General features: G+C 42.4%; 1 protein-coding gene and 12 non-coding genes across 13 annotated transcripts; 10 read left to right on the forward strand and 3 right to left on the reverse strand.

Moving 5' to 3' along the window:
• The first annotated feature begins 113 nt into the window (after nucleotides 1-113).
• On the forward strand, nucleotides 114-6,527 carry LOC129844377 (exosome complex component RRP45-like). Its single transcript, XM_055912693.1, has 12 exons — nucleotides 114-290; nucleotides 591-685; nucleotides 1,296-1,415; nucleotides 1,513-1,615; nucleotides 1,992-2,129; nucleotides 2,385-2,467; nucleotides 3,021-3,153; nucleotides 4,220-4,308; nucleotides 4,470-4,616; nucleotides 4,820-4,959; nucleotides 5,246-5,318; nucleotides 6,259-6,527. Exons 1-12 carry the CDS (start codon nucleotides 225-227, stop codon nucleotides 6,329-6,331), a joined length of 1,260 nt encoding a protein of 419 aa, XP_055768668.1. The 5' UTR covers nucleotides 114-224; the 3' UTR covers nucleotides 6,332-6,527.
• A 2,201-nt stretch (nucleotides 6,528-8,728) lies between these two features.
• Nucleotides 8,729-8,800, reverse strand: trnaq-cug (transfer RNA glutamine (anticodon CUG)). Its single transcript has one exon. It is a non-coding gene; the product is annotated as a tRNA-Gln (tRNA).
• A 357-nt stretch (nucleotides 8,801-9,157) lies between these two features.
• trnai-aau (transfer RNA isoleucine (anticodon AAU)) lies at nucleotides 9,158-9,231 on the reverse strand. Its single transcript has one exon. It is a non-coding gene; the product is annotated as a tRNA-Ile (tRNA).
• Nucleotides 9,232-9,566: 335 nt separating this feature from the next.
• On the reverse strand, nucleotides 9,567-9,638 carry trnaq-cug (transfer RNA glutamine (anticodon CUG)). The gene has a single exon. It is a non-coding gene; the product is annotated as a tRNA-Gln (tRNA).
• A 992-nt stretch (nucleotides 9,639-10,630) lies between these two features.
• trnaq-uug (transfer RNA glutamine (anticodon UUG)) lies at nucleotides 10,631-10,702 on the forward strand. Its single transcript has one exon. It is a non-coding gene; the product is annotated as a tRNA-Gln (tRNA).
• A 115-nt stretch (nucleotides 10,703-10,817) lies between these two features.
• trnaq-cug (transfer RNA glutamine (anticodon CUG)) lies at nucleotides 10,818-10,889 on the forward strand. The gene has a single exon. It is a non-coding gene; the product is annotated as a tRNA-Gln (tRNA).
• Nucleotides 10,890-11,004: 115 nt separating this feature from the next.
• Nucleotides 11,005-11,076, forward strand: trnaq-cug (transfer RNA glutamine (anticodon CUG)). The gene has a single exon. It is a non-coding gene; the product is annotated as a tRNA-Gln (tRNA).
• A 573-nt stretch (nucleotides 11,077-11,649) lies between these two features.
• Nucleotides 11,650-11,721, forward strand: trnaq-uug (transfer RNA glutamine (anticodon UUG)). The gene has a single exon. It is a non-coding gene; the product is annotated as a tRNA-Gln (tRNA).
• A 302-nt stretch (nucleotides 11,722-12,023) lies between these two features.
• trnaq-cug (transfer RNA glutamine (anticodon CUG)) lies at nucleotides 12,024-12,095 on the forward strand. The gene has a single exon. It is a non-coding gene; the product is annotated as a tRNA-Gln (tRNA).
• A 573-nt stretch (nucleotides 12,096-12,668) lies between these two features.
• Nucleotides 12,669-12,740, forward strand: trnaq-uug (transfer RNA glutamine (anticodon UUG)). The gene has a single exon. It is a non-coding gene; the product is annotated as a tRNA-Gln (tRNA).
• Nucleotides 12,741-12,855: 115 nt separating this feature from the next.
• On the forward strand, nucleotides 12,856-12,927 carry trnaq-cug (transfer RNA glutamine (anticodon CUG)). The gene has a single exon. It is a non-coding gene; the product is annotated as a tRNA-Gln (tRNA).
• A 115-nt stretch (nucleotides 12,928-13,042) lies between these two features.
• Nucleotides 13,043-13,114, forward strand: trnaq-cug (transfer RNA glutamine (anticodon CUG)). The gene has a single exon. It is a non-coding gene; the product is annotated as a tRNA-Gln (tRNA).
• A 573-nt stretch (nucleotides 13,115-13,687) lies between these two features.
• On the forward strand, nucleotides 13,688-13,759 carry trnaq-uug (transfer RNA glutamine (anticodon UUG)). Its single transcript has one exon. It is a non-coding gene; the product is annotated as a tRNA-Gln (tRNA).
• Nucleotides 13,760-13,858: the final 99 nt, after the last annotated feature.

The following is a 13,858-nucleotide window of genomic DNA, read 5'->3' on the forward strand; positions in this document are numbered from 1 at the left end:
TATGACTTTAGAAATACATTGTGGATGGTTGCTACAATTTGAACAATAGTGTAATACATTTGAGCAAATATACCGAATTTTGATTACTTTTATTGTGATTTATTGTGACTTCTATGTTGCTCTTCCGGAGCTGAGTTCATGAGTGTTGATGATTGTTGAAACGTGAACACATGTTGACAAAAAAACACATCGGCATAGCAATATACAATTCATAAACAGCCAACATGAGAGATACACCGTTATCAAACTGCGAGCGAGACTTTTTACTAAAAGCTATTGAAGAAAAAAAGGTAGCTGATGCATTTTGTGTAGCCTTGTATGTGAATGAAACGTGCTAGCTGAGATAGCCAGATATGCTAGTTAGCTGGCATAAATGGCCAATTTAGATGTGGGAACCCAAACTAAAATATTGTACAGTGTCTATCTCTATCTACCAACGTTACAGAGTTTGTTAAGAGTTCCGGGTCATTGTACATAACCTGTTGTAAACTTGAGCTACCTAGCTAGCTAATTATCTATAGATACATCATTCCTATATTAGCTATAAATATTTACGATAAATAATCTCACTCAATAATTTGTACCTGCAGCGTTTGGATGGGAGACAGACCTATGACTACAGGAGCATCAAGATCTCGTTCGGGACAGATTATGGTTGCTGCTTTGTTGACCTGGGGAAGACGAGGCGAGTGTTCCTGCCTTTGGAGGCAGACTAAGTACAGCTGCAAAGAAAGTACAGTTGAGCAGTGGCTCTCAACCAAAGCTACTGGCCTATCTAAAGCGGATAGTTGAGAAGACCAATGGCTTACTGCTAAAATGTAGATGACGGGGTGCACCAGGCAAAGCCAAATGCCCTTGGTGATACAGTAACCGAAAATGGTTGACAACCACTGCAGTAGCCATTCTTGTGGAGTTGGCTTTCTTGCTACTAACATGGCAGGCGTTTGCACTAAGTTTGCATAAATCTGAAAGGACTGGATACAAGTATGGCATTCGCTGTACCTTGCTATCTGATTGTTTTGCCATATACCCATCCATCCTTTCAGATCTATAAAGCAGCGTAGGTGACGGTGGTAGAGGCTAGGGCGGTTTGAGATTAAGTTTGGGCTCCTGAGTGGTGCAGCGGTCAAAGGCACTGCATCTCAGTGCAAGAGGCGTCACTACAGTTCCTGGTTTGAATCCAGGCTGTATCTGGCCGGGGTAGGCCGTCATTGTAAATAAGAATTTGTTCTTAACTGACTTGCCTCGTTAAATAAAGGTTAAATTCAAACAAATGGTGTGTTCCTAACCTCCAGGATCATGGCCCAGGTGTCCTGTGAGCTCATTACTCCGAAAGAGAACCGACCGAATGAAGGAATCATGTTCTTCAACATTGAGCTGTCTCCCATGGCTTCACCGTCATTTGAGATGGGCAGGTAAGAGTCCTACTATGTTTTTACTTCACACATTGCAGGTTATGTGAATATGGCTAGTATGGTTGTCGTCCCCGTCTTGATCTCTCGCTCTCTCTAGGCAGTCAGAGCTGTTGGTGAAGCTGAACAGACAGTTGGAGAGATGCCTCAGGAACTCCAAGTGTATAGACACAGAGTCTCTGTGTGTGGTGTCTGGAGAGAAGGTACACACAAACACACACACACCTGAAGTTTGGCATAAAGGCTGTGAACGAAAGTCCCCAAATTGGGTTTCAATTCCAGTCAATTCAGAAAGTAAACCAAATTCCAATTTGAAATGTTCTGCATTGAAGATAATTGTTATTTCAGTTTACTTCCTGAATTGACAGGAACTCAATATTTGGAAGGTGTTTTTAATGTTTTGTACACTCAGTGTATATCTACTGGTCTTCCAAGGTTTGCTACAGATCTATAATGCCTATCTACCTGTATTTTTCCAGGTGTGGTACAGATCTATAATGTCTATATCTACCTGTCTATCTCTCCAGATGTGGTACAGATCTATGTCTGTGTAATTAGAGTGTGTCTGTGTATCTCCAGGTGTGGCAGATTAGGGTGGACGTCCACTTGCTGAACCACGATGGTAACCTGATGGACGCTGCCAGCATTGCTGCCATCGCGGCCCTCTGTCACTTCAGACGGCCCGATGTGGGCATCCAGGGAGAGGAAGTCACTGTGGTGAGGAGAGGGGTGTGGGCGACGCTACCGACAACTAATGCCATGGCAACAATCTTTGACATTGATTACACCCCTGGGTAGTGTTAATTAGGAACCAAACTGACTGAAACAGGGAGGGACCACCTGGATTTGTCTAATAAGACACACATTTTTGTAATGCGATGCGAAATGTTTTAAAAATGTCATCTGTTGCATGCCCTAATGAACACAACCCCAATTTATAATGATTTAACCCTTCATGTGTCTTTTCCACAGTACAGTACAGAGGAGAGAGACCCCATTCCCCTTAGCATCTACCACATGCCCATCTGTGTTAGTTTCTCCTTCTTCCAACAAGGGTAGGTCCGTGTTATATAAGATCACCTGTATGTTTGATATCACTATCAGACAGGGATGGCTGTCATTGCAGTTCTCTCTCTGCCTCTCTTACCTTTCCTCTCCTGTTCTCATTCTCTCCACTGTTTTCTTCCCTTTCCTCTCCTGTTCTCATTCTCTCCACTGTTCTCTTCCCTTTCCTCTCATTCTCTCCACTGTTCTCTTCCCTTTCCTCTCCTGTTCTCAATCTCCACTGCTCTCTTCCCTTTCCTCTCATGCTCTCCACTACTCTCTTCCCTTTCCTCTCATGCTCTCCACTACTCTCTTCCCTTTCCTCTCCTTCTCTCCACTGTTCTCTTTCCTCTCCTGTTCTCATTCTCTCCACTGTTCTCTTCCCTTTCCTCTCCTTCTCTCCACTACTCTCTTCCCTCTCCTGCTCTCCTTCTCTCCACTACTCTCTTCCCTTTCCTCTCCTGCTCTCCTTCTCTCCACTGCTCTCTTCCCTTTCCTCTCCTGCTCTCCTTCTCTCCACTGCTCTCTATGTCCTATCTCATATCCCCTCTCCCTCTGCTCCAGGACCTACCTGTTGGTTGACCCGTGTGAGCGTGAGGAGCGTGTGATGGACGGCCTTCTGATGATAGCCATGAACAAACACAGAGAGATCTGCTCCATCCAGTCTAGTGGAGGCATCATGCTGCTCAAAGACCAGGCGGGTACTGGGGAGCCATAGAGATACAGTCAGCTGCTCAAAGACCAGGCGGGTACTGGGGAGCCATAGAGATACAGTCAGCTGCTCAAAGACCAGGCGGGTACTGGGGAGCCATAGAGATACAGTCAGCTGCTCAAAAGACCAGGCGGGTACTGGGGAGCCATAGAGATACAGTCAGCTGCTCAAAGACCAGGCGGGTACTGGGGAGCCATAGAGATACAGTCAGCTGCTCAAAGACCAGGCGGGTACTGGGGAGCCATAGAGATACAGTCAGCTGCTCAAAAGACCAGGCGGGTACTGGGGAGCCATAGAGATACAGTCAGCTGCTCAAAGACCAGGCGGGTACTGGGGAGCCATAGAGATACAGTCAGCTGCTCAAAAGACCAGGCGGGTACTGGGGAGCCATAGAGATACAGTCAGCTGCTCAAAAGACCAGGCGGGTACTGGGGAGCCATAGAGATACAGTCAGCTGCTCAAAGACCAGGCGGGTACTGGGGAGCCATAGAGATACAGTCAGCTGCTCAAAAGACCAGGCGGGTACTGGGGAGCCATAGAGATACAGTCAGCTGCTCAAAGACCAGGCGGGTACTGGGGAGCCATAGAGATACAGTCAGCTGCTCAAAGACCAGGCGGGTACTGGGGAGCCATAGAGATACAGTCAGCTGCTCAAAAGACCAGGCGTGTACTGGGGAGCCATAGAGATACAGTCAGCTGCTCAAAGACCAGGCGGGTACTGGGGAGCCATAGAGATACAGTCAGCTGCTCAAAAGACCAGGCGGGTACTGGGGAGCCATAGAGATACAGACAGCTGCTCAAAAGACCAGGCGGGTACTGGGGAGCAAATACCACTCTGGATCCTTGTCCCTGTACGGGCAGACCCGGGATGCCTACCCACGTCCACAACAACGGCACATATTACCCGCAAATCAGCATGCTAAATACTTGTCTAGATATCATAACCATGGCTTTGGTAGGCCAGGGGGCTGATAATATTCAGGATGGATACTAGTGTACACTAGCTACTTCACTGTGAATTGTATCTCTAAAGCATGCTGTGTTTGTACAGGTCCTCAGGTGCAGTAAGATCGCTAGTGTCAAAGTGTCAGAGATCACAGAGCTAATCAACAAAGCCTTGGCGAACGACAAGAAGGCCAGGTGGGGGTGACGTCAACTTGGTCTCGTTAACGTTCATTTTGACTTTGTGGCTGTGCTATCTAGTGGAAAGCCATTTCTATAAACCTCATCTGGTGTTGCTACTTCGGTGTCATGTCGTTTTCTGATTCCAATAAAGTTATTTTTGAATATTGGTTTTTCAGAAAAACTGGGGGTAAGTTTGGCTTCGCAGAGTCGTTGCCCCAGGAGCGAATCACAGCGCTGAAAACAGACGTGTCACCTGTGGAAATGAGTGACGTCAAGGAGAAGGCCAATGAGATCGTCCAGAGAGCTGAGGTCCCACCCCAAACGTATCCCTTCAAAGAAATTCTTGAATTTACTCTGAATAATTTTGTAGTATTAGACTCTATTTTCTCCAGGGGGGTCATGGTTTGTGGGCGAGTGAGTTAGTGAGCGAGTGACTTGGTGTGCCTGCACTCTTGTTGTCTGTTTTCTCAATGCTACTGATCCATGGTTTACTCTAGACTCTAGTCCTTAACCAACCGTGGGACAGCGTTCCCTCTCCAGTGTTAACTGCTCCAGGTACAGGCCAGGTGGGGGAGGGGATAGAGAACTCCTGGGGTCTGGAGGAAGAGGAGGAGGAGGAAGAAGAGACCATGGAGTTGGAAGAGGGACATGAGGAAAAGGAGAGAGGTAACTATTTGCCTAAGTTTTGTTTTCCTTGGGTGAGTGAAACTGACTAGCCTGGTCCCAGATCTGTTTGTGCTGTCTTCTATGGTCATGATCTGGAACCAGGCTACAAGAATTAATCAATTGCTCCAGGGAGGCTGAGCTGCCCCTGACCCATTGGCTCCAGCCACTCTGGATGGGGGGGGGGGGGTTGGTTGGTTGGTTTGTGAGCATAAAGGCACTTTTCTGTTATTTTAAGTTAACGATCAATAAAGCTACATCTCATCTTATGTGTGATTGTGTTTCCTAGGTGACGTGGTGGTCATCTCAAACAGTGACAGCGAGGAGGAGGACGTTGTCATCTTGAACCAGGTGACAACAAAGTAAGTGACACTTTATATTTTTTTCTTCTGGGTTCTATAGAACCCCGTTGTGTGTCTCTAAACATTGCCTCAGGAGGGCGATGCGCGCAAGTTGGTGGCAGAACCCCGGGGAGTTCTTATAGAACACCAGTAATAAAGGCCTCTATTTACATGTTGCTTATGAGTGCATTTGACAGTACGTGTGTATTATAATAGGATTTTACGGCTTGTACGTATGTCCTGCTTAATATAAAGTTTGTGTCATCATCGCAAATCAACTGCATTATACTTCAAAAACACCAGTAAAATGGCTCTTTGGGTAGCTTTTGCTACAGCCTTTGTCAATAAGGGTTAGCTTTCTAGCTGCCAACTGCTGCATCTAAAATAGTTTTTTTGTTTGTTGCAAAGATCACAACCAAATATAATCGTAGCGACGGTTCAAGCAAGAATCAAAACATCATTGTAAGCGTATGAGAACCCCAAAAACGTATTTTGTTTAGAAGTAATAAAAGCGCAGGTCTGGACTGTTGAATGGGTGCAGATGGTGCTGATTTTCTTACTGCAGCCAAGAGTCGTGTGCATCTGTCCGTGACATCAGTGTGTTGTGTACTGGAAAGGGCTTTTATACAGATTACACACCAAATACACACCAAATACACACCACACAAGTTCCATATAAATGACACCTTCACTTTCAGACGGATGTATTTTTTTTGTTCCACCCACAAGCACATTGTCTCACTGCTGTTGTAAATGCAAACCATTGAAGTTATAATGTAAGGTTGGGTTTTTATCAAAAACTACAAAACATCCTTCTGATCTAGTGAGAACCAGATATATTGATGCTCATTTCATGTGTATATTATACATTAGTCTCATCATGAAAACAGTAACCTTTTTACAATTGAAGTTGTGCTTTACTTTGAGGAAGAAATGTACCAGACTTTATGTTCTCTCTCAGGGAGAAGGCCTCCAGCTCTAACCAACAGGGGGCAGTAGCTTCCAAGCAGCAGAAAAAGAAGAAGAGGAAGTGAAATATGTTTTTTTTTTTGAGCGGATGGAACATAAATACAAATAAACAGTAGACTGGAAATTGACCACAAGAAGCCCCAAAATATATGACTGAAACAATAATTTCAAACCATGCTTACATTTGTATACAAACACTTGTCTCTATTATGTGTGAGAATACTTGAACAGATTTCCAAAATTAAAATAACTTGGAAGATGTTTTCCTGGTGTTTTTACAGTCTTTTGTCTCCAACCATGAAAAAATATTTTGTTTTTTTGCTCAGAAACTTTTAGGGGCCCAATAAAACCACCCGCGGGCCAAATTCAAATTCAGCCAGTTGGGGAACCTTGCCGTAAATGTTTTTTGTTTTTTTATAAGGCACCAACTGAAGCATATACAGTGTATGTGTTGTTTATTAGGCACCACCTGAAGCATACACAGTAGATGTATTGTTTATTAGGCACCACCTGAAGCATACACAGTAGATGTATTGTTTATAAGGCACCACCTGAAGCATACACAGTAGATGTATTGTTTATAAGGCACCACCTGAAGCATACACAGTAGATGTATTGTTTATTAGGCACCACCTGAAGCATACACAGTAGATGTATTGTTTATTAGGCACCACCTGAAGCATACACAGTATATGTATTGTTTATTAGGCACCACCTGAAGCATATACAGTATATGTATTGTTTATTAGGCACCACCTGAAGCATACACAGTAGATGTATTGTTTATTAGGCACCACCTGAAGCATACACAGTAGATGTATTGTTTGTAAGGCACCACCTGAAGCATACACAGTATATGTATTGTTTATTAGGCACCACCTGAAGCATACACAGTAGATGTATTGTTTGTAAGGCACCACCTGAAGCATACACAGTATATGTATTGTTTATTAGGCACCACCTGAAGCATACACAGTAGATGTATTGTTTATTAGGCACCACCTGAAGCATACACAGTAGATGTATTGTTTATTAGGCACCACCTGAAGCATACACAGTAGATGTATTGTTTATTAGGCACCACCTGAAGCATACACAGTAGATGTATTGTTTATTAGGCACCACCTGAAGCATACACAGTAGATGTATTGTTTATTAGGCACCACCTGAAGCATACACAGTGTATGTATTGTTTATTAGGCACCACCTGAAGCATACACAGTAGATGTATTTTTTATTAGGCACCACCTGAAGCATATACAGTGTATGTATTGTTTATTAGGCACCACCTGAAGCATACACAGTAGATGTATTGTTTATTAGGCACCACCTGAAGCATACACAGTGTATCAAATCAAATGTTATTTGTCACATGCGCTGAATACAACAGACCTTACAGTGAAATGCTTACTTATATGCCCTTAACCAACAATGCAGTTTTACGGAAAATACCTAAAAAAAAGTAAGAAATTAAACAAATAATTAAAGAGCAGCAGTAAAATAACAATCTATATACAGGTGGTACCGCTACAGAGTCAATGTGAGGGGGCACCGGTTAATCCAGGTAATTGAGGTAATATGTAGGTAGAGTTAAAGTGACTATGTATAGATTATAAACAGAGAGTAGCAGCAGTGTACAAGAGGGGTCTGGTGGTCATTTGATTAGATGTTCAGGAGTCTTATGGTTTGGGGGTAGAAGCTGATAAGGAGTCTTTTGGTCCTTGATTTGGTGATCCGGTACCACTTGCCGTGCGGTAGAAGAGAGAACAGTCTGACTAGGGTGGCTGGAGTCTTTGACCATTTTTAGGGCCTTCCTCTGACACCGCCTGGTATGGAGGTCCTGGGTGGCAGGAAGGCACCGCCTGAAGCATACACTATATATGCACTTCAATAAAAATGTGTTGGATGGAAAGGATATGTCACTCTTTTGTGCCACTGTTTTTACTTAAGGCTCGAGGGGGTGTAGTATATGGCCAATATACCACGGCTAAGGGCTGTTCTTAGGCGCGATGCATTGCGTGGTTGATGCTTCAGGTGCCTGGATACAGCCCTTATCTGTGGTATATTGGCTGTGTACCACAAACCCCTGAGGTGCTTTATTGCTATTAAAAACTGGTTTCCAATGTAATTAGAGCAGTAAAAACATATGTTTTGTCAGCCAATCAGTATTCAGGGCTTGAACCACACAGTTTATAAATACCTTTTTACACTGTAAACAAAATGTAGACAATGTAAAAAAAAATATATATATATAGTTTTATTTGACTGGCAGATAGCAAAGGAGGCTCTAGGAGTGAGTCACACTATAAAAGGCAGATTTATGTTGTTCGTAATGACTTTGATGGTGTGTGAATATTTTGTGTTAATTGTTAAGAAATACAATAACATTTACAACAGGTTGTATGATACAGCATCAACCTTCCAAGTGAAGACAAGTGTGTGTTCATCCGCAAAACCAAGGCAGGTCCTACCGAGATTTGAACTCGGATCGCAGGATTCAGAGTCCTGAGTGCTAACCATTACACCATAGAACCTGTTGTTCCAGTACGGACTGAAAGGAAATTTTAAATGACATGTGGCAGTGTGGACTGAAATGACATGTATTTAGGCACTGTATGCGTCGTTTGCGCCTTCTTCCGCATGTTGTTATTCAAATGTCGCAAGGAATTCCTTTTAAGGAACTAGGAACTGACATTGAAAAGTTACGTAGAAGTGTTAGACCAGAAAATATCAACACCCTCACGATTTTAGAGGGGAAAACCGCTCCGAATTTGAAAATGCAAGTTACAAACTTACTTGTTTCAGTTGAGATTCCGTGTTGAAGGACGCCAGTTTACAGGAGGCACGTGTTATGAATGCTCATGGTCCAACTCGAGAGAAAAAGATTATGTTGGCCAGTACGGGTATCGAACCCGCGACCTTCGCGTTATTAGCACGACGCTCTAACCAACTGAGCTAACCGGCCTTCGTAGTGTGTGAACATTTACGTATTTCCAACGCAAATAACGTAGTTAGAAAAAACCTTTGCAAACGTTTGTTTGACTCTTTTTGGAGTAGCGAGTAGTGGACTACTATTAACTTACCATATTACCTTCATATTAGGAATTTCTTGTTGGTTAGTGTTATTTGAGTCTCTACCAGGCTTTCACCTCACTTGGCATGAAAGATCTTGTCAGAAAGAGGCCAATGTCGTTCCGACACCGGCTCAATAGGTTAAATAGAGGCTAACATTAGATGGAGGGTATCAAAGCAGTTTGCTCCTCGCAGAAGACTAAAGTTAATGAGTCGCAAAAACCTGATAGGTCCTACCGAGATTTGAACTCGGATCGCAGGATTCAGAGTCCTGAGTGCTAACCATTACACCATAGAACCACATACCACGTATAGCACTAACTGCTTACTAATAGTTTAGGATTAAAAGATTAAAAGTTTTGACTGTGACAAGGTTGTTCCTGGTCCGTTCTGAAAGGAAAGTACATAAAAAACGTGACTGATATATAAATCAAACTATCACAACCACAACTGAAATAACAATTATTTCTGTATTACTTTAAACTGTTGGTCGAACTCTAACACCTTGCCCAGACCGGCTGCGCGCGTGCGCTATCGTGCATAAATGTATTTTGCCCCCCCCCCCCCCCCCCCCACCCCCCCCCACCCCACACACAAAACGCGATCACGTCACGCAGGTTAAAATATCAAAACAAAAACTGAACCATTTAAATTAATTTGGGGACAGGTCGAAAAGCATGAAACATGTAAGGCTCCGTTTACATCGGTAGCCCAAATCTCATTAATAGGGCTTAGAGATGTTTGATTTGTAAAAGAACCACACGCATGTATATTTTTGTTCAGTGTAAATTATACAATAACTACATTTGCTAATTAAAACGCAGATTTTTTTTGTTGATACCGTTTCTGGACAAAAAATATTTTCTCAGTTTTTTCCGGTGAAAGAAACAAGTGGGTGGGAGTCGATAAGGTTCAGATTTTTTTCACCCCCATCACATCAATCGTGTTGGAAATATGTAGACTTACAAATTGTTACATGGTAGGGTAGCCCAGTTGATACCGTTTATGGCCATAAAATATTTTCTCTGTTTTTCCGGAGAACCTAGGAGAGTAAATCTGAACCCATCACAGAGTATTGATTACTGGGTTCTGTGCTGTCAAGGTTATCACTCAGGACTCTGAATCCTACTATCTGAGTTCAAGTCTTGGTCGGACCTACCATGTGAATAATTCTTCCTTGTTGAACTAGAAGACAGCTGTCCAAATATTGTTGTCAGTTGAAAGTATTTGCAACACGTGAAGGAACGACTGCCCATTCTTTTCTGTAAAATTACAAATTTGGTTAAGAATATGGTTCTATGGTGTAATGGTTAGCACTCTGGACTTTGAATCCAGTGATCCGAGTTCAAATCTCGGTAGAACCTTCCTAGCTTTTGTGTTGAATTATTCACATGGCCTACCAATAATCTCATCTCTTGCTGTTAATCGTGTGAACAAATGACAGGAAAATCTGAACACTTCAAAGTTATTTATGTACAGGGTTCTATGGTGTAATGGTTAGCACTCAGGACTCTGAATCCTGCGATCCGAGTTCAAATCTCGGTAGGACCTACCTCGATTTTGTGCTGAATTATTCACATGGCCTACCAATAATCTAATCTCTTGCTGTTATTTGGGTGAACAAATGACAGGAAAATCTGAACAGTTCAATAATATTTATGTACAGGGTTCTATGGTGTAATGGTTAGCACTCAGGACTCTGAATCCTGCGATCCGAGTTCAAATCTCGGTAGGACCTACCTTGATTTTGCAGTGACATACTCCTTTCCTGTCAACTTCAAAATTGTCGTGTGTGAAAGAAACAAGTGGGTGGGAGTTGATGAGCAGCCTTTGGTACAGATGAATGGCTAGCCTACGGGAAATGCATACTATGAGTGACTAGTAGGTTTGTTAATTGAGAACTTGCTACCTCCCAATGAACCGAAAATATTTCCGATTTTTTTCACCCTAATCACATCAATCGTGTTGGAAATATGTGGACTTACAAGTTGTTACATGGTAGGGTAGCCCAGTTGATACCGTTTATGGCCAGAAAATATTTTCTCTGTTTTTCCGGAGAACCTAGGAGAGTAAATCTGAACCCATCACAGAGTATTGGTTACTGGGTTCTGTGCTGTCAAGGTTATCACTCAGGACTCTGAATCCTACTATCTGAGTTCAAGTCTTGGTTGGACCTACCATGTGAATAATTCTTCCTTGTTGAACTAGAAGACAGCTGTCCAAAAATTGTTGTCAGTTGAAAGTATTTGCAACACGTGAAGGAACGACTGTCCATTCTTTTCTGTAAAATTACAAATTTGGTTAAAATTATGGTTCTATGGTGTAATGGTTAGCACTCTGGACTTTGAATCCAGTGATCCGAGTTCAAATCTCGGTAGAACCTTCCTAGCTTTTGTGTTGAATTATTCACATGGCCTACCAATAATTTCATCTCTTGCTGTTAATCGTGTGAACAAATGACAGGAAAATCTGAACACTTCAAAGTTATTTATATACAGGGTTCTATGGTGTAATGGTTAACACTCAGGACTCTGAATCCTGCGATCGGAGTTCAAATCTCGGTAGGACCTACCTCGATTTTGTGCTGAATTATTCACATGGCCTACCAATAATCTAATCTCTTGCTGTTATTTGGGTGAACAAATGACAGGAAAATCTGAACAGTTCAATAATATTTATGTACAGGGTTCTATGGTGTAATGGTTAGCACTCAGGACTCTGAATCCTGCGATTCGAGTTCAAATCTCGGTAGAACCTACCTCGAATTTGCAGTGACATACTCCTCTCCTGTCAACTTTAAAATTGTTGTGTGTGAAAGAAACGAGTGGGTGGGAGTTGATGAGCAGCCTTTGGTACACATGAATGGCTAGCCTACAGGAAATGCATACTATGAGTGCCTAGTAGGTTTGTTAATTGAGAATTTCCTACCTCCCAATGAACCGAAAATATTTCAGATTTTTTTCACCCTAATCACATCAATCGTGTTGGAAATATGTGGACTTACAAGTTGTTACATGGTAGGGTAGCCCAGTTGATACCGTTTATGGCCAGAAAATATTTTCTCTGTTTTTCCGGAGAACCTAGGAGAGTAAATCTGAACCCATCACAGAGTATTGATTACTGGGTTCTGTGCTGTCAAGGTTATCACTCAGGACTCTGAATCCTACTATCTGAGTTCAAGTCTTGGTCGGACCTACCATGTGAATAATTCTTCCTTGTTGAACTAGAAGACAGCTGTCCAAATATTGTTGTCAGTTGAAAGTATTTGCAACACGTGAAGGAACGACTGTCCATTCTTTTCTGTAAAATTACAAATTTGGTTAAGAATATGGTTCTATGGTGTAATGGTTAGCACTCTGGACTTTGAATCCAGTGATCCGAGTTCAAATCTCGGTAGAACCTTCCTAGCTTTTGTGTTGAATTATTCACATGGCCTACCAATAATCTCATCTCTTGCTGTTAATCGTGTGAACAAATGACAGGAAAATCTGAACACTTCAAAGTTATTTATGTACAGGGTTCTATGGTGTAATGGTTAGCACTCAGGACTCTGAATCCTGCGATCCGAGTTCAAATCTCGGTAGGACCTACCTCGATTTTGTGCTGAATTATTCACATGGCCTACCAATAATCTAATCTCTTGCTGTTATTTGGGTGAACAAATGACAGGAAAATCTGAACAGTTCAATAATATTTATGTACAGGGTTCTATGGTGTAATGGTTAGCACTCAGGACTCTGAATCCTGCGATCCGAGTTCAAATCTCGGTAGGACCTACCTTGATTTTGCAGTGACATACTCCTTTCCTGTCAACTTCAAAATTGTCGTGTGTGAAAGAAACAAGTGGGTGGGAGTTGATGAGCAGCCTTTGGTACAGATGAATGGCTAGCCTACGGGAAATGCATACTATGAGTGACTAGTAGGTTTGTTAATTGAGAACTTGCTACCTCCCAATGAACCGAAAATATTTCCGATTTTTTTCACCCTAATCACATCAATCGTGTTGGAAATATGTGGACTTACAAGTTGTTACATGGTAGGGTAGCCCAGTTGATACCGTTTATGGCCAGAAAATATTTTCTCTGTTTTTCCGGAGAACCTAGGAGAGTAAATCTGAACCCATCACAGAGTATTGGTTACTGGGTTCTGTGCTGTCAAGGTTATCACTCAGGACTCTGAATCCTACTATCTGAGTTCAAGTCTTGGTTGGACCTACCATGTGAATAATTCTTCCTTGTTGAACTAGAAGACAGCTGTCCAAAAATTGTTGTCAGTTGAAAGTATTTGCAACACGTGAAGGAACGACTGTCCATTCTTTTCTGTAAAATTACAAATTTGGTTAAGATTATGGTTCTATGGTGTAATGGTTAGCACTCTGGACTTTGAATCCAGTGATCCGAGTTCAAATCTCGGTAGAACCTTCCTAGCTTTTGTGTTGAATTATTCACATGGCCTACCAATAATTTCATCTCTTGCTGTTAATCGTGTGAACAAATGACAGGAAAATCTGAACACTTCAA

Source organism: Salvelinus fontinalis, unplaced genomic scaffold (genome assembly GCF_029448725.1).
Source record: "Salvelinus fontinalis isolate EN_2023a unplaced genomic scaffold, ASM2944872v1 scaffold_0202, whole genome shotgun sequence".
NCBI classification, from domain to species: Eukaryota; Metazoa; Chordata; class Actinopteri; order Salmoniformes; family Salmonidae; genus Salvelinus; species Salvelinus fontinalis.

Bases quoted from the DNA above. Each gene is read 5' to 3' on its own strand.
- LOC129844377 (XM_055912693.1), top strand. From the start codon at position 225: ATGAGAGATACACCGTTATCAAACTGCGAGCGAGACTTTTTACTAAAA. The intron at 3,154-4,219 runs GCGGGTACTGGG...GTGTTTGTACAG, and splicing joins TCATGCTGCTCAAAGACCAG to GTCCTCAGGTGCAGTAAGAT. The intron at 4,617-4,819 runs GTATCCCTTCAA...ACCGTGGGACAG, and splicing joins GCTGAGGTCCCACCCCAAAC to CGTTCCCTCTCCAGTGTTAA.